This window comes from Phaeoacremonium minimum (assembly GCF_000392275.1).
Source record: "Phaeoacremonium minimum UCRPA7 unplaced genomic scaffold PA7_03_scaffold_422, whole genome shotgun sequence".
In the NCBI taxonomy this organism is placed as follows: domain Eukaryota; kingdom Fungi; phylum Ascomycota; class Sordariomycetes; order Togniniales; family Togniniaceae; genus Phaeoacremonium; species Phaeoacremonium minimum.
Window position 1 is genome coordinate 16,683 of NW_006921324.1, and position 23,131 is coordinate 39,813.

The 23,131-nt window shown below is 51.4% G+C and overlaps 4 protein-coding genes across 4 annotated transcripts; 2 read left to right on the forward strand and 2 right to left on the reverse strand.

Moving 5' to 3' along the window:
• Positions 1–578: 578 nt before the first annotated feature.
• UCRPA7_5656 (putative membrane protein) lies at positions 579–1,238 on the reverse strand (the record flags this gene model as incomplete). The annotated part of the gene is made up of 1 exon (XM_007918203.1): positions 579–1,238. The coding sequence occupies one exon, from the start codon at positions 1,236–1,238 to the stop codon at positions 579–581; it is 660 nt and encodes a 219-aa protein (XP_007916394.1).
• A 2,783-nt stretch (positions 1,239–4,021) lies between these two features.
• Positions 4,022–5,054, forward strand: UCRPA7_5657 (putative phosphoglycerate mutase protein; the record flags this gene model as incomplete). The annotated part of the gene is made up of 2 exons (XM_007918200.1): positions 4,022–4,192; positions 4,251–5,054. 2 exons carry the CDS (start codon positions 4,022–4,024, stop codon positions 5,052–5,054), a joined length of 975 nt encoding a protein of 324 aa, XP_007916391.1.
• A 2,768-nt stretch (positions 5,055–7,822) lies between these two features.
• UCRPA7_5658 (putative glutamine synthetase protein) lies at positions 7,823–9,751 on the forward strand (the record flags this gene model as incomplete). Its single annotated transcript, XM_007918202.1, has 2 exons — positions 7,823–8,017; positions 8,072–9,751. The coding sequence occupies 2 exons, from the start codon at positions 7,823–7,825 to the stop codon at positions 9,749–9,751; spliced, it is 1,875 nt and encodes a 624-aa protein (XP_007916393.1).
• Positions 9,752–17,890: 8,139 nt separating this feature from the next.
• Positions 17,891–22,048, reverse strand: UCRPA7_5659 (hypothetical protein; the record flags this gene model as incomplete). Its single annotated transcript, XM_007918201.1, has 2 exons — positions 17,891–19,369; positions 19,436–22,048. 2 exons carry the CDS (start codon positions 22,046–22,048, stop codon positions 17,891–17,893), a joined length of 4,092 nt encoding a protein of 1,363 aa, XP_007916392.1.
• Positions 22,049–23,131: the final 1,083 nt, after the last annotated feature.

Below are 23,131 nucleotides of genomic sequence, written 5' to 3' on the forward strand. Positions count from 1 at the left end.
GTGTAGGGCAAATCATGTCAATCCTCCATAACCGAGAAGTTCGTGAGCCTTACTTCATTCATAAACTTTGCAGATCGTCAAGGTATGTAGCAGAATCAGAAATTAGTCGTATCGCGACTTCAACTGTTTATGTCAATCAGCTTTCGCAAGGCGGAAGGCTCCAAACTAGTTCAGCCTCGAAAGCCACTTTTGGGGTTACTGAGTTGATCTTGCGCCAGAATGGTAGTTGACCTGACAAGTGGCAAGCTGTAAAGCGGCTCACCTTTCTCCAAACCTTCCAATTTGCGCCACCTTCAGCCTCATCATCTCAGAAATTCATAATCAACCTAGCATTGCCGCTATTTCTTCATCAAGAATGGCTATTCACGAAAGGTATATTGTCTGGATTTCCAGAATCTCCAAACCCCCGGTGCAAATCCACCAGCTTTGAAAGCCTCATCATCGGTTAACACCGCTTATCTTACTGATCTGACGCCAAGTTAACATCTTCTCTGAAAGGGGATACGACTGTGGTGATGCCTTTGAAAGCTAGTCCACGAGTGATTTAGGAAGTATCAAGATTTTGTGCTTCCACACCATCACTCTTCTTCTTGTGCCAGCTTCCTCCTCTTGGGTAATCTTCTTTTCCAAAAGCAATCCCTATCCTCGAAGCCAACGGGAGTCTCTTGCTTCGTAGCGCTACTATCTGCGGCGTCAATGTCATCATCTTCGATTTCTTCCTGTCCCGGATCCAAACCCTCGGTGAAGACAAGGTCGCCATTCTTTCCAAGTGCCTCCCGCGCCGCTTCCTCGAGTAGGATACCGAATGCCAATAGCGCCGTCTCATCCATACTTCGCTCATCGATATGACGTGACCCGACAAAACATTGCCTCCTTTCCTCACCTCGCAGCCGCTCTGGGAGCGCCTCGTAATACCGGCTGGCATAGGCATGTATGGCCTTGAGCATGTCGCTATCGGGAAGAACATCCCGTCCACCATCTGGGAGTGCTTCGTTGGCAAAGTAGATATCTTTTTCTGCGTAACGTTGAGGAGCTGCCTTGCGGGAGAACAGGACTTCCTCGGGAGGCAGAATCGCATCCTTCAATTGGTACTGCCCTCTAGGCGTCTGGCTTTGCGTACTACCACCAGGCTTGTACGTCGTAATTGGTTGTGTTGTCGAGACACGACCTGGAAACATGTTAGACTTGGTGCCTAGAAGCTCAAGGACAATGCGAACCTGCGACGGCATCATAAACATTTGCTGTCCGCTTTTGCGTCGTAGTATACTCGAGTGGCTCGGGGCTCGAGTCAGCATACGTGAATTTGCCTCGTTCAACGTTCTGTGATGACATGGTGTCACTTCAGCGGCGTCTGTTTTGTTCGTCACATGTGGTTGGCGCCTTTGCTTAAACAGCTCCCGGATGGAATGCTTGATAAGACTTTCCGAAGGTGTGCATGATAGAACACTCAGAACAGGAGTCGGTCAGTCCAAATTACCGAGAACAGATGAGCTTCCTGACAGAGGCTCACAAGAGGATTTCAGTACGCTTTAGAAGTTGAAATGCTATTAAGCTAAAATCTTGACTATCTGAGCTTGAGGTACCAGTTAGCGGCATGGTGCGGGGCTCACCCACCCAGTATGGCCCACGGTAAGCCGGATGTGCAAGGGAGATAGATATTCAGGTGCCTAAAAAAATTCCCAAACTCAACTTGCGTGTCGTCATTTCAAGATCATTCCAGAAAGCACTGCCTTTGAAACGAGTTGCTCGCGAGACATAACATCGCAACAGACTTTCGAGAGAGATAGTCCTCAGATACATCGCTCATTCAAATGGCTTCATGAATCAGCTCCTCTTTGAGCGAAGCTCCGGCGATCTCGGCCCATGTGCGTTCGCAAAGCTTCAAACAACAAAGCTGCTGGCATCGTTCCGCCCTGCGCCGCAATTTAGGTTCGATGGAGGTGAGAGAGGGGCGTCGCTGGATAGAGGCGAAGGGGACGCGGGAGGCGCGGACAACAAGACATCCATCTGGGCGCATCAGTCGGGTGTGAATGCCCTGGCACTGGACCGTTTTGATGGTCGCATGTGAGTCCGGCCATGCACCGAGACTCTTGAAGCATCATCTAACCTTACTCTACGCAGCCTACTTTCCGGTGGCTCAGATGCTACAATCAAAATTTGGGACTTGGAACAGAGTGCCAACCCGAATGATGCGCATGTTTTCAGGCCCGTCGCCAAAATCGCCAAGGCTGAGACCTTGCCACGGGCTCCTGCGTCCAAGTCACAAGCACACCGTTTTGGCATTACACATCTGTCGTTCTACCCTTTCGACAGGGCAGCATTTCTGTCTACTTCATACGATCAGACTCTGAAGTTGTGGGCTACGGATTCAACTCGGGTATCAGGTTCCTTTGAGCTCGGCTCCAAGATCTACACGCATGCTATATCTCTAATCGCAGACCATCTCTTGGTTGCATGCGGGACGCAGCATCCAGCTGTCCGTTTGGTAGACCTGCGGTCAGGCGCAGCCGTGCAGTCCCTGGTCGCACCAGGACAAGTCGGAGCAGATACCGGCGCGGTCCTTTCAGTCGCCTGGTCGCCGCGCCACGAGCATGTGCTGGCAAGCGGGGCTGTGGATGGCGCTGTTCGCATATGGGATGTTCGTCGCGCGAGTGGCTTATTGGGGTTGCTTGACCAGGAAGATAGCTTGGGGATCATTCATCGAGGAGGAGACGCCCAGAGCGGTGCCCTTCGCGAGCGCGGCATTCGAGCATCTGCAAAGGCACACTCAGGGCCGGTCAATGGGCTTACCTGGACAGAGGACGGAGCATACATCATCTCTGCCGGGCACGATCGCCGCATTCGTGTCTGGGATGCGGCCACTGGGGCTAACACACTCGCCAGCTTTGGCCCCAGTATCCGGAACAGCCAGCTTTCCAGTGTTACTATGTTCAGTTCCCCTATTGGCTTGACGCACCCACGGAAAGAGTTGCTCTTCTGGCCAAATGAGTCTGAAATCTTGGTATTGGATTTGCATGAAGGTTCGATTGTCTCGCGCCTTCGTGGGGTTGGCCCACAAATGGCAGGTGTAAGGTCACAGAGGGGCGGCGAGCGGACAGTCAAGAATCGTGTTACCGGTCTGGTCTGGCGAGGTGCCGGAGGAGGAGGAGGCTCGAGTGGAGTGGTAATGGGAGGGAGCAATGCGCCTGGAGGCATATATAGCGCCCATCTGGATGGCCAAATTCGCGCTTGGATGCCTCGGGTCGAAGGACTCGACGAGGAAGACGAAGATAACACTGCGGAGCAGGCGCAAGAGGAAATGACACAGAAGCGCAAGGCCATTGACGATGCCTTCAGGAGCCTGATGGGCAAGAAAATTACCTTCTCATGAACGAATAGATTGTCATCATGCCATCTTGCGATTAGTTGCTTGGCAACAGATTGAGACCAGAAAACGTGCCTGCTTCTCGCGATAAATATCTTGATTTCTATAATTTTCTTCAAGAATTCAGACACGTCCTGAGAGGTAAATTGGGTCCATGCAAAGTTGGTGTAATGGAGTGAAGCTCGGTGCTGTATCCTTGTCAGAAGCTTGGTGTAAGTGCCGCCCAGGTGGGCACGTTCCTGATCCATTGGTCAATGGCTAGCCATCTCGAAAACTCCCACCGATTAGCAGTGCAACTTTTCATCAATTGAAAGATCGAAGCCCGCACCCTTTCCACATGGTCGGGTGGCCTATTGCGACAAACTGTCACTAGATTGGAGCAAATCTCAAGGTTCCGCCAATGCGCCTGGGCGGCACGACCACGCGCTGCGGCATCGATACTGAGAAAGGCAAGTCTAATTGAGTTATCCACGCAGGAACCATGTCGCCTCGTGGCAGGCCCGCCAGACTTGCGTTTTTGCTGGCCGACATCGTCGAGTGTCTGATGTCGGTTGCGTGGGTTTGGCGGTCTTTATTATCGCCCTTGTCGACGCGTTCGTGAGGCTGTCATCTTTCTCTTTCCGTCATTCCTCTCGTCTTGGTCGATCGTCCCTCATCATGGTTCAACTTTTCGCATCTAGTCTTGTGCTGGCTCTGGTCTCTACCTCCACAGCTTGGAAGCTTGGGGTTTCAGACTGTGGTTCTAACTCTCATTACATCAATTACACCACCGTCACAGGATTCTTTTTGCAAGATGATTCGGCAACTATCCCAAGCTCCTTTGACTACGTATGTTTTTACCTTTACGGTGCCTCAGGGATATAAGGCCATTGACCCTCTTTGTTAGTCTACAGTCAATTTTGGGCTCATCAACCAGACATATTCCACAGATGATGCGTTCGACAAGTGTGGGCGTAAGACTCAGTGGCAGAAGTTCGCCAACTATGTCAATACCTTGAATAAAGAGTCCGGCGATGACGTTACTTACAAGGTGCTCTGGATGGGAAGGCACGGTGAAGGCTACCATAATGCAGCAGAAACGTTCTACGGCACGCCGGCATGGAACTGTTATTGGTCCGAGCTGGAAGGCAATGGCACCGTGCGATGGGATGATGCGTTGCTAACAGAGGCTGGCATTGCTCAGGCCGAGAAAGCGAACAAGTTCTGGAAATACGAGCTGGAGAACCAAAGGATTCCTGCACCTCAGTCGTATTACAGCAGCCCGTTGCGCCGATGCCTTTACACCGCTAATATCACCTTCTCCGGTCTTGACCTTCCTGAGGATAGGCCGTTTGTTCCTACAATTAAGGAATTCTTCCGCGAGGGAATCAGCATCCATACCTGCGACAGGCGGTCGAACAAGACTACTATTGCAGGTCTTGTCCCAACTTGGAAGTTTGAGCCAGGCTTCCCGGAGCAGGATCCGTATTGGACCGGTGTACTGGGCGAGGACTCTTCGTCCCAGGATGCGCGTTCTAAGATCGTTCTTGATGAGGTCTTTAGCGAGGACGATAACACATGGCTGAGCATAACGGCGCACTCAGGTGAAATTGCCAGCATTTTGCGTACTCTTGGTCACCGCACATTTAGCTTGTCTACTGGACAGATCATCCCTGTGCTAGTGAAAGCCCAGAAGTTGTATCAAGCGTAAGTCTTTAATCCCGCTGTTCAAGCCCATAAAGAAGCACCAGAGCTCCAAGTTCCGGCCTGGTGCTTGTTACTCAGCTTAATCGTTATGAGCAACAGCACTAACTTTGCATTTCAAGGTACCCGAGCAAGACCATCGCCGGTTGGACATCCCTAGCAACATGCACGAGTCCTCCTATCACGAGCCTTGCAAGCGGAGGCTGCGTGTGCTCTGGTGTGTCTACTGCCGCTACGGCAACAGCAACAGCCTAGAACGGCAATGGCTGAATGCTTCCATTAAAGTCATCATGAAGCTGTCTCACTTGTGACGAAGCAGCCTGTTAGAAATAACAATGATGGAGGAATAGATAATTTGGGGATAGTTTCCAGGCTATCATACACGTAAAATAATATGTACTGCCTAAGCGTAATCCTCAAACCTACTTATCTATCCTACGAGGTCTAGGCAGCTTCGAGGAATCTATCGATGGCATAGATCCTTGTCATGCTTCCGGAGTGACCTCCTGATACCGCTTCGCAATGCCTCGTATCGTCATGTAGCAGTAATCAATGTCTGATGGCAAGCTCAAATCTAACAAGTCGTCTGCATACCGTGCGAGTTATCTATGGATTTTTTTCACAGTGTAAAAGGTAAGCATGAGATCTAATTCCCGAACGTCTAACCTCTGTCGGAAGATACTCATATCTCTTCGGATGCAGGGTGATCAGACCAGCCACCAGCATTGCGAGGTGGTTGCGTCTCCAATATCTCGGGACAGCGCTAAAAGTAGGTCCCGGTCCGCGGAAGCACAAACCTGGTTCCGCTGCCGCAACCCTCCCAGCATTGGCCTCCACTCTGCTCTTCAGCCCTGCAGAGTCAGTGCAGCTGGCAGCAGAGTTGCATTTGCGGCGCTCACGCGTTTTCCCTTCAACAAATCAGTTGAGCAAGAGCTGCTGCAGATTTGCTGATGCCAATTTGGCTAAGATGGCTATTGAGCATGCGCCCCACTCGGTCTGTTCCTGCGTGTATCACCAGATCTACACTATATATCACACCTTACCTTTCAAGGTGGAGGAAGCGAGAGCACGTCCTAGACATGGAGAAAACGGGAGTTCCCAGACAGGTAACACGTTCCGAGGGAGACTCGACCGTTCTGTAGACCGTATGGACATCTAGATAGTCAATGTCAATATAAGGGAATGATCGGCTGTGCTTTCAAATGTCTGATGTCTTACTGACATACCGGTATGATATTGATTCTCGCTTACGCTGGCTCGCCTTCGTTTTCAAGTCTCGTACCGGTACCAGTGAGTACTTCAATAAAGCAGACGCGCAGAATCAAGCATATCACTGTACCCCAGACAATGTTCACTAAGATCTTTTAACGAACTAATACGTTTGCTAACAATCTTACCGGAGCAATGGATCAAGCACCTCATTAGCCACTCAGTAGAACGCAGCCATGATGGCCAGCTATATCACTCTGTATTCAATACTTGAAAAATAATTGGTGATTAGAATATCAAAGCACGTTTACCTTACTGTGAGACCCGTGGAAACTTTCCCGTTCTTTTCTTGTAGATATTCATTCTTGAGAACTAAGAAACTGCTATAACCCATCAGGGAGGTATTTGAGTAGACAATTCACTCGTAAGACCGACTCACGTACTCTAGCTCATTATGGTAAAACCAGGGCTCCCTGATTTAATTGTAGTAAAGTGGAATACGTCTCCGACGTCTCTAAGCACCGGGAAAGCCCTTTACTAGAAGAGTGAAGAAATTAATTCGATCCGAACGGTCATCTCGAAATCGCGAGACAGCTTTAAAGGTTATATATTAATAATCTCAACGGGGATTTCGAACGCCTTGCTGAGCTATCTGATCGTAAAATAATAGTAGGTTTCTCATCGAAAGCATGTGCTTCGAAGACACCGGGAGATAGATATCCTGTTAGTTAGTATTCGTGATGTCGTTCAATTTGAGAGATCTTAAATGAACAATAAGGGATTTCAGGCGAGGTAAGTCTCAAATTATTGGGTGATAGTTTGCACTCCAGCAAGCATATATTATGAACGCGATTACCAATTCGACATTCGCATGCACAGAATTTGGGATTGATCTCCATCGATAAATTGTCGGTGGTTTCAAAGGACTTGCTTCGTACTTAAATTGTCTTGTGCGGCCATGTAAGAGCTGACCTCTCTCCTTCAGCCCCACCAGCCAAGTCGAGGCTGTAACCCCACAGCTGCGAGGCTCAAAAACGTTCCGGATAGCGACAGTGCGCACGCCTTGCCTTTGGCCACGCCAAAAGCAAACCATACACAAACCTTTCTACCCAAGTCCAATCTCAACTGGCGACCCCGCGACACCTTGTTACGGCGTCCTAACGCCAGTTATACAATACGAAGAAGGCGCGACTCTTAATTCCTTCTGACATGTCGTAATCTTAACCGACGGATATCGAAGAGGACAGCAGGCAATCTAGCAGCTTCGCTTGCCGTTGAAGCTGGACGAAGCTTCCCGAGTGATCTCCCTAATCGAACAAAATAAGCTTCGGTCCTTACTCAGACTCTCCTCGTCGACATTTCGCTCAATTGGCCCTCAAAATGGCTACGCCCACCCCGATGAAACATGCAGCCTCTCAGCAGGGCAGGACACCGTCGCAATCGCAACATGGCGCAGGCGCAACGCCAGCCGCTTCCACACCTTTCGCGCATGCGGCATTCTCACCTCATGGTCCTCGATCGTCCCCACAGCAAGTTAAGAAGTCTCCTGCGACATCAGCGACATTGATGGGGCACCAGGCCAGCAATCCTGTCAACTTCGATAGTCCGTCTGCCGCCGCGGCGTTTGGGGCTCTGGGTATAACTGGTCTTGAGGGTGCGCTGGACAATGTCAGTGTCGGTCAATTAGGCGCTTTGGGTGGTATTGGAAGTGGCGATGATGGAAGAGAAGAGCGCTTGAAAGCCGTGATAGATCTTTTAAAGGTTTGTGTCTGTGGCTCGGGCTTTGCTGTTCTTCTAATACTAACGGCCCACTAGCAGAAGAAAGGTCTTGTCAGCGAAGCGGGTCTAGAGAGGTTGACGAAATCGACAGGTCTAGAATATCTATGGGATGAAGGAACGATCAATGGTGCCAAATCCAGGACCTTGATTATTGCAGGATCAGCTCTAGCCTTGGATATTGTCCTGGTCAACAATATCGTGCAGAAGGTGTCTCTTTCCTTTCCCGAATCGTCGAAGTCGGTTACAAAGGACGTAGCAAAGGCGGAACAAATTATTCTTGAAGATCTCAAGCTTCTACCAACTCAAAGCCCTCTAACCAAAACCCTAGACAAATTTGCGGCCAACCTCGAACGCCTAGCGATTTTAGACAAGTCAAGCGTCATACCTGGTCTTAACACACATGAAGCCATTGCCGGGATATACGAGAGCTTAGGGAGGCTGCACAGGTGGGACATCGATAAGCTTCGCGAGGACGGCTCTCTGGCCGGGAAGGGTGACGAGTTTCTTGCAGTCACAGCGCTCTGTACCCGCCACGGATCACCAGTGATGCATGCCAGAGATCGAGTTGGGCTCAGCCTAGATTATTGGAGAGAGAGGAGACTGCAGCATTCACATAGCATAACAAACGCGTCTCAAGCATCCGAAGCATTGAAGACGTGGGCTCTTATGGTCAGCTGTGCTCCCTTGGGAGGCATGGTTTACCGCCCGGTACGCGTATCAGATAAATGGATTTCCACCGAGATTGAAAAGCTACATCCTACCGATGAGGAGCTGCTGTCAAATACCACTGGTCAACCGATTCTGGACTGGCAGGAACCGGAGAATATCATTTTACCAAATGCGGACGGATCGAAGTCTGACGCGAGCACAGACTTGATGCAGGCTGAATCGATACTGTCAGGGCCAAAATACCCTGAAGTCATCTTCATGGCCAAGTTTGATCCTCCAGTCGCGGTGCCCTACAGCGTTTGGGAACATGTACACCAGCTCACGGGTGCAACGGCGTCTGTCACTTCCCTGGAGACATTTGACATCCTGCTATTCCCAATCCCACCAGGAGCACATCACGATCCAGCGGAACCTCGGACAATAGGCCGCACAAAGAAAGTATCCTTCGTCTCAAAGGATGGCGAAACATCATTAAAGACACATGAGAATACTCTGTTCATATATAAACCGGTGTACGGAAAGACACTGACCGAGGTACCCTTCTCACATCCGCGGCAACTTGTCGAGATGTTGCCACTGCTAAGACAGTATGCTTTCTTATCTATCCTCCTGGACAAGAGCTTCGGACCTGATGAGTGGCCCTTGGACAAACCGGTGCAGAAACCTGCAGAATCAACTACGTTCACCACGACTGTAAGGGATGACTTCACAGGGTTCTTGAATGCAGCTGGAAAGGAAGGGAAGGTGCAGACACAAAGTGTTGTCAAAGATCTCAAGGTAGATGTGACATTGACAGCCCATCCCTTGCCGCGATTGCAGGTTGTGTTCCCCTTCAAGGGCACAACAGCCAACATCATGGTTGAGATACAGTTGAACGGTCTGGTTCACATCGTCTCCCAGAACATTTTGGGAGAAGACGCAGGACACCTCGAAGATGCCAGCAAAGGCAAAGGCAGATCAATAACGCAGCAAGATCTTGGACGAGTATTGGAGATGGTGGAAGATATTGGTAAATGGTGCGAGTGGATTCGTAGCCGGTTGGAGTAGAGTGAAGGGAAGGATGGAAATCACCACAGGAGACATGAGGATCATATTACTACAGCGATACCCCCTATATTATGTTCCGTGTCTTTCTGGTTTTGAATCAACAGAGTCGATGTGTTGCTTCTTTGTAGTGACTTGCAACATGACCAAAAACCTATTGCTCTATGTCTTTGCTGGAATGCCCTCTGTACAAACCCCTTGGGCACTGACAGGTTTGTGACAATGGTGCCAAGCACTCCTCGATAAAACTTCACCATACCTCGGGAATGCAGTGACGACACCTCGAGTCCTGGGGCGTAGCTGAGAGTAGGGGCTGCATATTAGAGTCCGAACTCGGAAGTGTCGATTTCAACTACAAAGCAATGTCCAAGGAGCACTCGTCAGTCTAGGCTATTTGAAATGTGAGTCTGACTGGTAGACTACCAAACCGGTCAGCTGCCATCACTGAATCCCACAAGGGCGGTCTAACACATGTAATGGAGACATTGCGTTCGACGTTGAGGGAGAATTGAACTACATTCGCTGCAGTATGATGCCACGGGGCACCACACCTGTCGGACATTAACATGGATGCTTAGATGCCAATCTCATGGCATGGCTTTTATAAAATAAGCCGAACCCACGTTGTAAACTATCGATACATGAACCTAGACGCTAATACTACAGTACAATGGGCCTGCACAATGGAAACCCCTGGCCGTCGATGTTCTATCGAGGCTTCTATCGAGTAGTTCGCGGGCACGGCCGGACGGACAGACAGACGGCAGAGTGGGGAGTGGATATACAAGGGCTTTAAGCGAGATGGGAAGTCAATGGGCATAAAAATTGCAATATTACGATCAATTAATACGGGATCTGCTATGCTTGTTTTGATCTGGAAAACAAAAATGACGCGGTGTTTGTTTTGATCAACAGCGGAGGCGGCCAATGGCTCCTACAGTAGCAGGTAGATGGCGAATGTTGACCTCGAGTCACCACCACGATGATGATGGAAGCTGAGGCGGACGTCGTCAGCAACACACGAGCCCCTCAGAAAGAAGGACAAAGAAAAAAGACGGAGGCGATTTGCACGTGTCTGAAACGCCGAATTCAGGGTCTAGTCCAAGGGGTCCTGCGTCTTGACTCCAGTTTGGGGTCCGAAACAGACCTCTCTGCAAGGTCGAGCAGCCGTTGGGAATGTAGATCTAGATCGTCCGACCTACAGCAGCAGAAAGGACTGCTACTGGAGGGCTGTTGTCTGCGCGCTCTCACACGAGCTGATGATGGATGGTCAACCGTGAATCGACAAACAAACACCCCTGCGTTCAGGCCTTGATTGGGTGGAAACGCCTGCAGAGATCGGCCCCAGCTACGCGGACACCGTCGCTGGTGCTAAAACATGGGACGACGGTTTTCTGTAGCCTGTTTTTAGATTTCCCTTCCCTTGGCCTTCACCCAACGACACGGCAGCCGCTTTTACCGTATTTTTCTTTAACAGTTGCCTAAGATAGCTCGGGACAAGTGCGTAGAACAGTGGATAAGTGAAAATGCGCCGAATTATCCATACGCTGTAAAGTAGCAGGTAGATGATGACACTAGACGAGGGAGGTTTTGTTTGTTTTTCGAGGCCTGGATGGATGTGGAGTAAGTTGGTAGAGAGGCCTTGCTGTACTGAATCTGTGCTTTAGTGTATAGGAGAACTGGTCGCCCCCGTTTCCCGTTTCCTAGCTTTGGACAGGAAAACCGTTGATTTCGTGGAGGAGATTACGATGGGACGTCATGGGAAGAGCCATCTGCTAGGCAGCTTCCATCCTATGAAGGAATGTGCATGAGGTAAAGTACCACTACTTTGTAGTGCGCTGGACAGGCGGGAGAGTGGCGCCCAAAAATGGCATGTGCAGGTTCCAGGTTCGGCAAGGACCACCTGAAGGGTGGAAAGGACGGAAGGAACCACCCTTGTATGCACGGTACGTACCGCACCAAAAACGCGTCTCGCCCCTGTGACACGTCAAGGTAGTTACCTGTTTGGGTAAGTGAGTAAACACAGGCGCGACCTACACTTAGGAAAATTCGCCGCTTGTCTACCACGCATTACTGTATCCTGTTCCCTCCCCCCATTGACTGATATTGATAATACTGGGTTGGAAGCCAACGCGAATGACGAACACCCACACACCCACACACCCCCAGGACACCCAGCACATTGATCGTCTTTCCCTTGCGTCAACCTTCCTCTTGGACAAAACAACAACTCGCCTGCTGCAGACAGAATCTTGCCACACTCTGTCATCATAGTGCGCTGATCTGCTCTGTTTTGCGCTCACAACGCGACCTCACCGCGAGTGTCTTTCGCCTTGTAGGGAAGGGGCGTCCGGCCACTCTGTCACCCTCCACGACCACTTCTTTTGGAGAGCATACCACTGCCAGAGGCCTCGGTCTTCCTCTTTACATCTACGTCAAGCATACGGCATCTGGGTTGCTGCCCAGAAAACTCTCAAACCCAGCTCTTCACGGAAGCGCGTGCTGGCGACTGACATCCTTCTCGCGACGATGCTGTAGAGGACCCCGTTTCTCCTCCACCTTTGGCACTCTTGATCGAGTCGCCGCCTTCCACACTATCGAATTCTACTTTTATCGCTGCAGCCTACGTATCCATTATTCGGTTCAGATACCCATCGCGTCTACTTAGCTTAGGCGACCATATTCAGACACCTGGAGCTTGTCTAGAATCAACCAGAGCGCCGCGCTTGGTCAAAGTGAAGCCGACCCCGCGACACACCACATAACTGCAGCTATTGCCTGCGACAAGCCGAGGAGATCAAATCTTGTATATCTACGCAACCCGCGACTGTTTCATCGGCCTCGATCTTGGAATAGGCACTGCTAGGTTGCCGAATTTGCAATCGCTGTGTATAGACCGACTTTCACAGATACACCCGTTCGCAATCCAAGACCATGGCGTACTCGAACAGCAGCGGAGGGACTCTGACTATCCCATCACCCACTCATCCTCATCATGTTGACATGGGTGCTGCCGTTGTCAGATCCCTGCGGCGTTCGTTGTCCAGATCGCCTTCCAAATGGGCTCTTGGTAGAACACCGTCCCACGCCTCAGACAGCTCCCAAGAGTCGTCCAACACGCCTTCGCCACAATCGCCATGCAGACAGATAAGTTCATCGATGAATACCGTGCCGCCATCAGCGCCTGCATCTTTACAACACCAAACGAACTTCTCAACCCCCTTTCGGTCGGGCGTAAAGCTCTCTTTGCGCTCTGCGAGACCGAAGGCTGCGACAGCGAAGCCATTATCTCGCACAGCTCGCCTCTCTCCCAAGAGTCCTTTGAAGCGCGCCTTCAACGCAACTTCAGATTTTGGAAACTCGGTGACGCCGCCATCCCCAGCACCTGAAGCACTCGGGGGCCAAGAAAATAACAGCTTCGCGAATTTTGCTCTGTCTCTTAGTCCATCATCGCGCAAGAACCTCGAGAAGCCGTCACGCCACAGTATGCATCTTGATATCTCCGGCGCGTCCCGTAGCACGGTCTCTAGATTCTTAGACGTCAAGGCGGACGCATTCGCTACATCCACGGCTAGCCCACTTAAGCGGAGTGATGCGATTATGAATCTCGACCAGGCAAATCCCGGCAGTCCGGTAGCAAAGCGACGAAGTTTACATGGCATCTCAGGACTTTCAACGGATTCGCGAGATTTCAACATCTTTGATCACCCACCTGCTGCGCCTCAACAACAGCAGCAAGCTTTCGACATACATGAAGACTCAAACCAGGAGTACCAACTGACGAGCTTTGGTCCGATGAACATGCGTGACCCGATGCCTTCTCCAACTCCCACAGCCATGCCGCGCCGCTCGTCTTCACTGCGCAAGTCAACATTGCAGCAGCGTCATGGGGACCGATCTTCTTGGGGCCGACGACAGGGCGAGAAGCACCTTGCTCAGATGGGATCGGATGTGTCAACCCCGAACCATCGGAACAGACCTCGCGTCTCGCTCGATCAATTCTTGCAGCCGATGCCTCGCGATAGCCCGTTTTCGACTCAAGGACCACTACCAAATCCCTCTTTACACCCGATGGAGCGAAGCCAACATCAACCTCATCCTCTGTCCAGAACTCTGACAACATCCTCGTCGAACTCCAGCCTTCCGGACGAGTCACCCACACATTTCCCCGTCCAGTTTGAGAAGCCACGGGCACCACTGAGCTTTGCGCGCTCACTGCCAGTTGGAGCACAACGCCCGCGGGAAACCAGGCCCGTTGCGACTCCGGCTTATAAAAATGCAAAGCCATTCGAAGGAGCTTTCAAGTCAACGGGACTGGTTTCAAAGATGAATCGTAACCCGGAGCAGCTACCAACAAATAGCGCCTTCAAGTCGCTCGCAATGCCCGACACGCCATGCAAGAAGCCTGTCTACCCATCCAACACCTATCCACCGCAATCTGGGAGTGGCAAGAACAGGCAACGTCATGCCTTCTCTCCATCTACGCCTTTCAACCCGACGAATCATCAGATGGATGGCATCTTTGGCAATTCTGACAAAGCCGGGGGTCTTTTCAGACAGATTAGATCTGGCCATACGCGTAAGAACAGTGTTCTTAGCTTGGACGGTGACAATGGAGACTCGGATGGCGGCTTGCCGCCTACGCCGACCAAACCAGTCCTCTTCAAGAGCATTAATAGCTCTAAAACAAACAGCCAGACGCCTATGGCATCACGCACATTGCCTGCACCAATCTCAGCTGTGGGTTTTGGTGCCGGCCGTCAACAGTCTGACCCTAGCTGTAAGTCTAGTCCTATACGGAACAACTCGACGGACGTCAAGATTGGGCATGAGCAAGATGGAACGATTAAAGCATCAGCCAATTTCACTTGCAACATATCTTCTGTCTTGCCAGCCTCCCTTCCTTCACCACGTCGATCTCGAGCAAGGCACGGGTCATTCTCCATACCAGAGCCACCTCAGAACGCATCTACAGCACCTCTCTTCTCCCATCCTACAAGAACAAGATTTGCTAAGACTCATTCTCTCTTTCCAGCGAGCCCATTGGAGCGTCTAGATCCAACTCTTGATGAGTCACCAAAGACACCTCAGGATACTTTGATGCCGCCAGATCCGAGCCGACTGTCGATCTCTAACTCACAAGATGGTCATGGCTTCTTGACACGGGGAGAACAGAAGCCGATATTCCCTCCTGCCACGCCGACTACCAGACATGGTGACTTCTTCGATTTTGTTGATCGTCGGCTAAGCACAACACCAAGTAACGCTCAGGCGCCAAGTGACATTGATGAAGCTCTGACATGTCGCTTCGACAAGTCTGAGGTTGTGGGCAAGGGTGAATTCTCCCAAGTCTTTCGAGTCACCAAGCTTCCTGTATCAACGAGCCTTCCCAATCCTTTGACTGGCACACCAGGCACACCACCTTCTCCATCCGATGCGCTCGTTTTCGCTGTCAAGAAAATTCGTATTCCCTTCCAAGGACTGAGAGACCGTGAATCTAAGCTGCGCGAAGTAAACGTCCTCAAGGCTATCCGCGGTCGTCCTCACGTCTTGCAATACGTAGATGACTGGGAGCACAACTACCATCTTTACATCCAGACCGAGTTCTGTGAAGAGGGTAGTCTTGATAGATTCCTTAAGACAGTCGGCACAGCGGGCCGCTTGGACGACTTCAGAATTTGGAAAATTCTTATAGAAGCTAGCATGGTATGTACTCGCCGTATATGATCTAGAGCATTGCTAATTCGCTGCACAGGGACTTCAAAGCATTCATGACGCCGGTTTCATTCATTTAGACCTGAAGCCAGCCAATATCTTCGTCAACTATGAAGGGAACCTCAAGATAGGCGATTTCGGAATGGCGACAGCATGGCCTGCCGCGAGACATATTGAAGGCGAGGGAGATCGCGAGTATATTGGGCCTGAGATACTTCGGGGACGATACGACAAGCCAGCAGATGTTTTTGCTCTCGGCCTGATTGTTCTCGAAATGGCTTGCAATGTCTTTCTACCTGACAACGGCCCGACTTGGGTCGCACTTCGAGAAGGAGACCTGTCGGTAGTGCCAAGTCTCACGGGGACTGAGGCGAGCGCAGTCGCCCGTGACGCCACGGGCATGCCCATCGAGAGCGATTCTGTCGTCTCACCTCTTTTCACAGAAGATGACAGCCTCTCAAGTCTTGGCCTAAGATCAAACACAAGCCGACAGGGCTTTCCTTTTGAATGGTCTGAGAAGGGGATGACTTATAATGCGAGCAACTTATTCGGCGCCCAAAAGCGAACCGACCTTCGACATCCTCCTGATTTCATGGTTCAGGCAGATCATCCTAACTCTTTGGACCATGTGGTTAAGTGGATGCTTACTCCTGATCCCGATGAGCGGCCAAGTGTCCATCAGATCTTGGACGTTGATTCGGTCCGCTGGGTAACCACTCACAGGCGTGCCGGAGCTACTGTCTTCGAAGGCAACTGGGGGCCTCAAGATGAGACACAAGTCGATGTCGAAATGACTGACGTATGAAATATGTCTTGAGCCCTTGGAGATACCTAAGAACACGATATGCATTTTGCTTGGCTTGGGATGTGTCTGGATAGCGTCTTCCTGGCAACATCTTAGGTGTTTGGTTGGAATTATCATGAAATCAACGCTATTCGGGCTGGATATTCATCTTGCATGGATGTCAATGCTATTTGGTATGGCAAGTTGATGCAAACCAAACCATGGATACAAACGGCCGCAGGCTCTCGACGTGTCTGGCCGCATGTTGTAAGAACGGAATGAGAGCATATATGTTTTGCTCGTATTCAGACGAAGGCCTCGGAACAGGCTCATTCGCCTATTCACATCCACTACTATAGCCTTTGAGCTCCAAGACATGGGCTGTGAGATTACTGTTGTGCGGACGGGAACTTGCGATTGTGGCGCATAATACGATATTATCGCTAGACTATATTTGTATTACTTAGGCAAAGGGTTGGCGCGGTAGCTGGAGAGTAATAAGGGCAGGTTGGAAGGATATTGGGAGCTTGATATGGCCTGACCGATCAATTGCTCATGGTGTGTGGAAGACATGTAAATAGATAACGCCAGCACCAGATGCTGCTGCGGTGTATGATTCACATTTTGCTCTCAGCTAGAGCATGGATCACATCAAGTTCGACCATGAAGGAGCTCGATGCTCACGAAGCTTATGACGATACGATACGACACAAGATAGAAGGAAAAAAAACAAACAGGTCTTGACTTAAGATTGTGTCTCTGCCTGTTGATAACTGTAAACTGAACCTGTAGACTTTTCTTGATCCGTCGATCGGGACTTTGCGATCGAAAAGAGGTCAGGACATGTCACATTTCTTCCGCAAGACTCGAAAGGTCGGAAAGCACACTGAAATCTGGAGAACGAATACATGCATCTCATTATCTGCTGTGGTATCCATCTCGCAGGCATCATGTTTTGGTTCATGACATACAAAAAATGCTCAGCAAGCGCGGCTTTGGGTGACTATCAAACTGTCTTTCTCTCTCAAATCGTCCTCCCTATGATCTTTTCCTACGCACATAGGAGATTCCCTATTGACAAAAAAACATACATGTATGAATGGGCTGTCATCCACACACAGGTGAGGAGACAGACACAAAGCCCGATATTTTCTCTCCTCCAAGCGAACAGTTGGGAAAATACAATGACGACACACGGAGGAAAACAACTGAGCAACGAAACATAAACAAAACGTTTTTGTCGTGGTATCGCGGGTTCGGTAGAGTGAAAAACGCCAAACATGGCAGAGGTGCAGCAGGGGGTAGTAATCCGCCAAACAATGAGGTGAAACGCAGCGTGAAATGAAGACCGCCCTCCGACCAGAGACGTACAATCGTATAGATTAAAGAATCTGTGTGAAAACCGAATCTTCGGTTTGCCGAAATGAACATCGTGAAGAAATGGGATTTGAAGCAAGCTATGGCAGCCGCCGCCACCGAAAATCCAGGACCTGACCAGCCCTCCCAAGGGCGCTTGGTATGTCTTTGTACGACAAAAAAGAAGTCTCGGGAGAATGCTGTTTTGTGATGGGGAAAAATTATTGCTACATGAAGTGATAAAATGGAGATGGTTCGTGGCATCAACGAATTGAAGTGTGATGTACTTATGCGAAGCTCGCCTTCTTCCGGCGAGCAAAGACCTTCGCAAAGCCATTCGTGTCTTGATCAGCACTTCCTCCGTAGGGGCTCGCTGTCATGGACGGCGGAGGCTCAGAGTTGCGTAAGAATTCAGCCAAGTCAGATGTCTCGCGCGAGGGCATCGGGGTGGCGTCTCGTGCCTGGAACTTCTTCATCGGCACACGTCCGCCCATAGATGACGAGTTCATGCCTGATACACCACCAGAAGTAGCACCGTAGTTACCGCCGCCATACTGGTTCCGAACGGGGGGTGCATTCGCCTGTATGGGAACATGGCGGCCATTGCTGATGCTACCTGAGCGACTACTCGAAGACCTGAAATCCATCATTCCTCGGATAGTCGTAGGACTGCCTGGGGCTTTGCCGTGCGAGCTGTTGGTCCGCCCGAATCGAGCAATAAGGCTTGAAGCGCTGGCCTTCTTCTTAGGCAGGGGAGCGTTCTGTGCCTGAGCCTGCTGGATGTTGAAGGGTACCGGTGACGTCTCCGGTGGAGGCGGTGCATTCTTCAAGAAGTCTATCAAGCTCTCCTCTTTAGGAGGTGCCTTTCTTCTGGGTGTCTCCTCGAACAAGTCGTCCTCTTCCTCGTCGCTGAAGTCTATAGCATATGGGTCTCGCACACGACGCTGCTTACGCTTAGGGAGCATATCGTCATCGTCGAACTGATTCTTGGACTGCTGCGGCAAAGGCTTGTTCCTGCTGCTGCTGCTACCAAGCAGTGCACTCTGTGAGTTGATAGATGACTGTACTGAGGGCATTGACATGTCTGTCACATTAGTCGAAGCTTGACTGTGGCGGATATCCGGCAGCATCGCATCGACGGCTTTGCCTCCGACAGCTCCTTGCAGTTGATCAGAGTCCATCGTCGTGCGGAATGGCGCAACAGTCCTAGGAATGCGCGGGTTGTGTGCGCTCGGAGGACCGCGGCGAATAAAGTCGATCAAGTCAGAATTATCATCCCTGTTATTGACAACCGGCTCGCGAGCTTCGTAGCGATGCCTGTTCGGATTTGTTGCAGTGGACGCGCGACCAGAATCGATGCTCGTCTTAGCTGTTACTGGGATGGGTCCACTTGCATTCCGTACAGCACTCGCTCCACGACCGTAGGCTGCAGGACCAGATTCTCCAGGTGGCCCAGTAGCGCGAATGAACTCAGCAAAGTCGGCCAGAGACTCTCTAGGAACTCTGGCATCTCTGGCTTGCGGACCACTCCCCCGATTCCTGTTCTGCATGGACACAGGTGGTGCTCTTGGGACTGGGCCTGCGAGTCTACCGCTAGACGGCGAGTCGCTAACAGGATGCGAATTCAGGCCTGTAGGGCGAGATACTGATGTTGATCTCTTGATCTCAGCCGGTCTGTTCACGGATGAGGAGCGGGAACGGTTGCCGTTGCGCGCATCCTCGCTCTTCCTGCTTCTGACAGGCATGATGGGGCTGCTGGTGCTGTTCTGGCGAGATCGTGTAGACTATGTGTGTTAGAAAACCGACCCTTGACAGGTATAATGGATACTTACATCAAAGTCACGCATGTTTTCGGGAGTGAGAGTGTACTGAATGGTTTGGTCGCTTTGGATAAGCTCCTCGAAATTTCGAGCAACCTCTTCCGGGCGTGAGCTTTCGTGAGAGGCACGTACTGGCTTGACTTTGTTAGTCGAGGAAGCAGTTGAAGAGCCGGAAGTGTGCAACTGTCGCATCGTGCTTTGGTCCTGAGATGGACGAGAATATTCGGGCGACTCTCGGGTTCGATCCACTGACACATTGCCCATGGACTGGACATGAGACTGAGGAGGCGAGTAAGCCTTGCCATTGACCTGTCGGCTCACATTTCGTTCGGGAAGCGTGGGAGCAGGAGCGGGTGGCTGAGCCCACTGAACTGGCTTTACGGGTGGTTCTGGCTTATCATCCATGAAGAATGTGCCATTCGATGTTGAAGAGCTCAAGATAGTGACCTTTGTTTTAGCAGGCGACTGAGGTGGTGAATATCGCTCTCGTACAGCTGAGCCAAAGATGGGCTGAGGCTGCTCCATAGGCGTATCTACTTGGACATGTTCTCTTGGGCTGGCTGATCGCTTGGCCTTGGGCGTTGGTGCCGAGACTGCAATTGGAGGGGTTGGTGTGCGACTCTCTGATGGCTCTTCGAGCATCTCCTCAGCCTCAGAAATTGACTCAGCGGTGTAGGATCTAGATATGCTCGAGTGGGCGACGGGGCTTCTTAGAGGAAGCTTCATGTCCTCAACCTTGTGTTCCTCTTCCACAATTGGCGGCGTATTCAGACTGCTAGTCCGAGACAGGCTGAGTGGGCGCCCATTGGGAGCGGACTCAAGTTCGTGAATTGAGCTTCCTCGAGATCTTGTTGTGGGGCTTCGAGGACTGGTGACATCAACCAGTCGTAGAGAATGCACACTTCCTGATCTCGCAGGGTGCGTTGGTTGAATAGTCAGAGTCTTGCCGTGATCAGAAGCGGCGGGTGAGCTACTACGACCACTGATGGAAATTCTGGATGAGGTCAGGATCTCTGGCTCCTCAACAAAGTCCTCGATCTCGCCGGCATCTTCCTCGTCAGACTCGACCTCCGTCTGAACCGTAGAGCCCTGAGCTATGGCCTTGAGCCCTGCAACAGCTGCGGTCCCAACTGCAGCTGCACCAGTGACAATGGTTGCGATAGGACCGGTGGAGATGCGCTTGGGCTTCTCTTCGGTCACGTTCTGCTCAATGGTCTCCATATTTTCAGATGTTAGCTCCTGAGAATTGGCCGCGGTCTGATCAGGCTTCGCGATCTCCTGTTGCTCAGGCTTCTCCGAATCTTGCGCAGTCTCGGCTAATTGAGCTGCGACTGGGACGATCTTGACACGTCTACGGGGAGACGTATAAGGAGAAGCGGCGGGGGTGGGAAGCGAATTGGATCGTTTGCGCGGAGCAAAGGTAGGGGTGTGAGGTTGTGATGTGGTCGGAGTGGGAAGGTCGGCGCTGTTCGTCTGGGGGAAGATCATTAAGCTCTTGGGTCGTAAGGGGCCGCTCTCTTCTTCGGCCTCGTATTCAGATTCCTCTTCGTCGCTATAGTAGGTCAAGCCGGGCACCTCGATCTCGGCCACATCATTTTCCCTTTCTGGAAGGGGAATGGAAGCTGCAAGTAGATACTCCTCTACAGGTTCGGTCTCAGGTTCCTCTTGCACCAGCTCTTTCTCTCCAGACACGCTTTCCGGGGAAGGTTCTGCCTCGGCTTCGTCTGTTTTCTCCTGTACCACCTGAGGAACTGCGCTTTCTGCGCTGCTGCGTTGTCTCAAGTGATTGAATTGAGAGGCCTTGTTCGAGTCGCGCGAATATGGACGTTGGGTCTGGTCCATGCTGCCAAACCCGGGGGATCGAATCCTTTTCTTCCAAGCCCTCCAGAGCCTGCCAAGTGTTCTGTCCAGAGCCACTCGTTCCATGTCGAGATCCTCGACAACAATTCTGTCGGCCACATCAACAGGGCTTCTTCCGCCTTCCCTCAGCTCCTTCTCGTACTTGGCGCGCATGCGATGATAAGCAGCCTGCCCAGCTACAACCAGAGCTTGTTCACCCATGAACTCCAGGATGGATGTGAGGAAGATGGCCACTGCGGGAGAGACTGTCTCGCCGAGCTTCTCATCGCCCCCCTCCAGATGCTCCCGCTCCATGTAGTAGTCTTCATCCTCTTCCTCCATATCGCCGAGGGAAGAGTACACCATACATCTCAATCTTGTTCTTTTCCAGACCAGTTCTAGGTCCCAATCTTTCGTTGCACCACCATTTTGCTGCAGGAGAGTATCGTCATCACCTCCACCCAGGTATTCTCGTAGCTCCTCATCCGCCAGATTAATGGCATCTTTGGCCAGCTTTGGCTTTAGAACCTCTGATACGGCGGGCCGAAGTGAAGTCAGGGTGGTAGATCCGGATATTGAGAGGAAGTTGAATAGTAGTTGGTCGAGGAAGCTGTTCACCAGGGTGAGCGCAGCCGGTGAAACCAATGCGGTCTCGCCAGACGGCTCGATACCCTGTTGATCGTACCATGTATCAGCGTGGCTGTCGTGGTCGTTTGTGACAATCTGAGAGGCGGCTGAAGCAGCGATGAACGCCGCCTCTGGCGAGACAGACAAAGGAGGCGACATCAAGCTATGGGCGATTGTCGACGGCCGGTCGCTGGATATACTCTGTGTCCTCGAGCGAAGGCCGCGCTGTGGAGGAGAGGCAATACCGGAAGACGGTCGAGACACGCCGAGGTCGAGAGGAGGGAAGGCCATGTTGGGAGGATTCTATTTGGGGGACACCACCCCAAAGTGACACCACCAATGCACGTCTCCCCCAGGGCTTGGTGTATGTCAGACGGCAGGGTGTCACACAGTACGGCGAAGGCGTCGAGCCTAGCGGGGATCGGGGGTGGACAAATTGGCGCAGATGGCAAATGGTCGTGAGGAATTATTGGGAAGTCGTTAGAGGGTTGGAGATGTCGGTCAGATAAAGTCGGCCGGGAGCCACAATGAGGAACGAACAGCACACCTCTGCCGCTTCCACTGACTGGCTGCTTTTTCAGGTCAGTTTACTTGGTTGAGATGAGGATCGAGTGAACGAGAGTGAGCTGAAACAAAGAAGCCAGGGAAGCATGGCAAAATGGGGACTGGGTTTGATCCACATGCACTGGGGAGTGACTTTCATGCGCCCCAAAGGGAAGGAACGACTACACACCGCACACCTTGCAGCACAAAGCATGTGGACGCGGACACACAAAAATCAGGTACAGGATGCTCTGTGTAAGCAGGCGGCCTGGGAATTACCAAAGCATGTATGTGTGTGCGCGGGTGTACGGGAAGAGGTGACTATGCCGGCGTGAGATGTGTACATACAGTACACCGTGAAATTTGTACTCAAGGGGATGTGCGCATCATGGAGAAGGGGAGAAGGTTTGCGCTCCCTCAGCACACAAAGCCACGAACAGCTTATGGGCCTCTATGGAGAATGTGGTGAGAGCAGGCGGCAAGCCGTAAGATAAATTGGCAGATCACAACTTTGTTTCGCTTGCCACGACCGGGATGCCTGCAGTGTTGCTTATGCCCGTACCGTGGGTCTGGGCAAAAGCAGCAGCAACAGGAGGAGGAGCACAAGTAGAGGAGGTATGGGTACGGCACACAAAGAGAGAGACAGAAAGGGGAATTATGGCATCACACGAAAACGGGAGGAACAGACGGGCGGGCGGG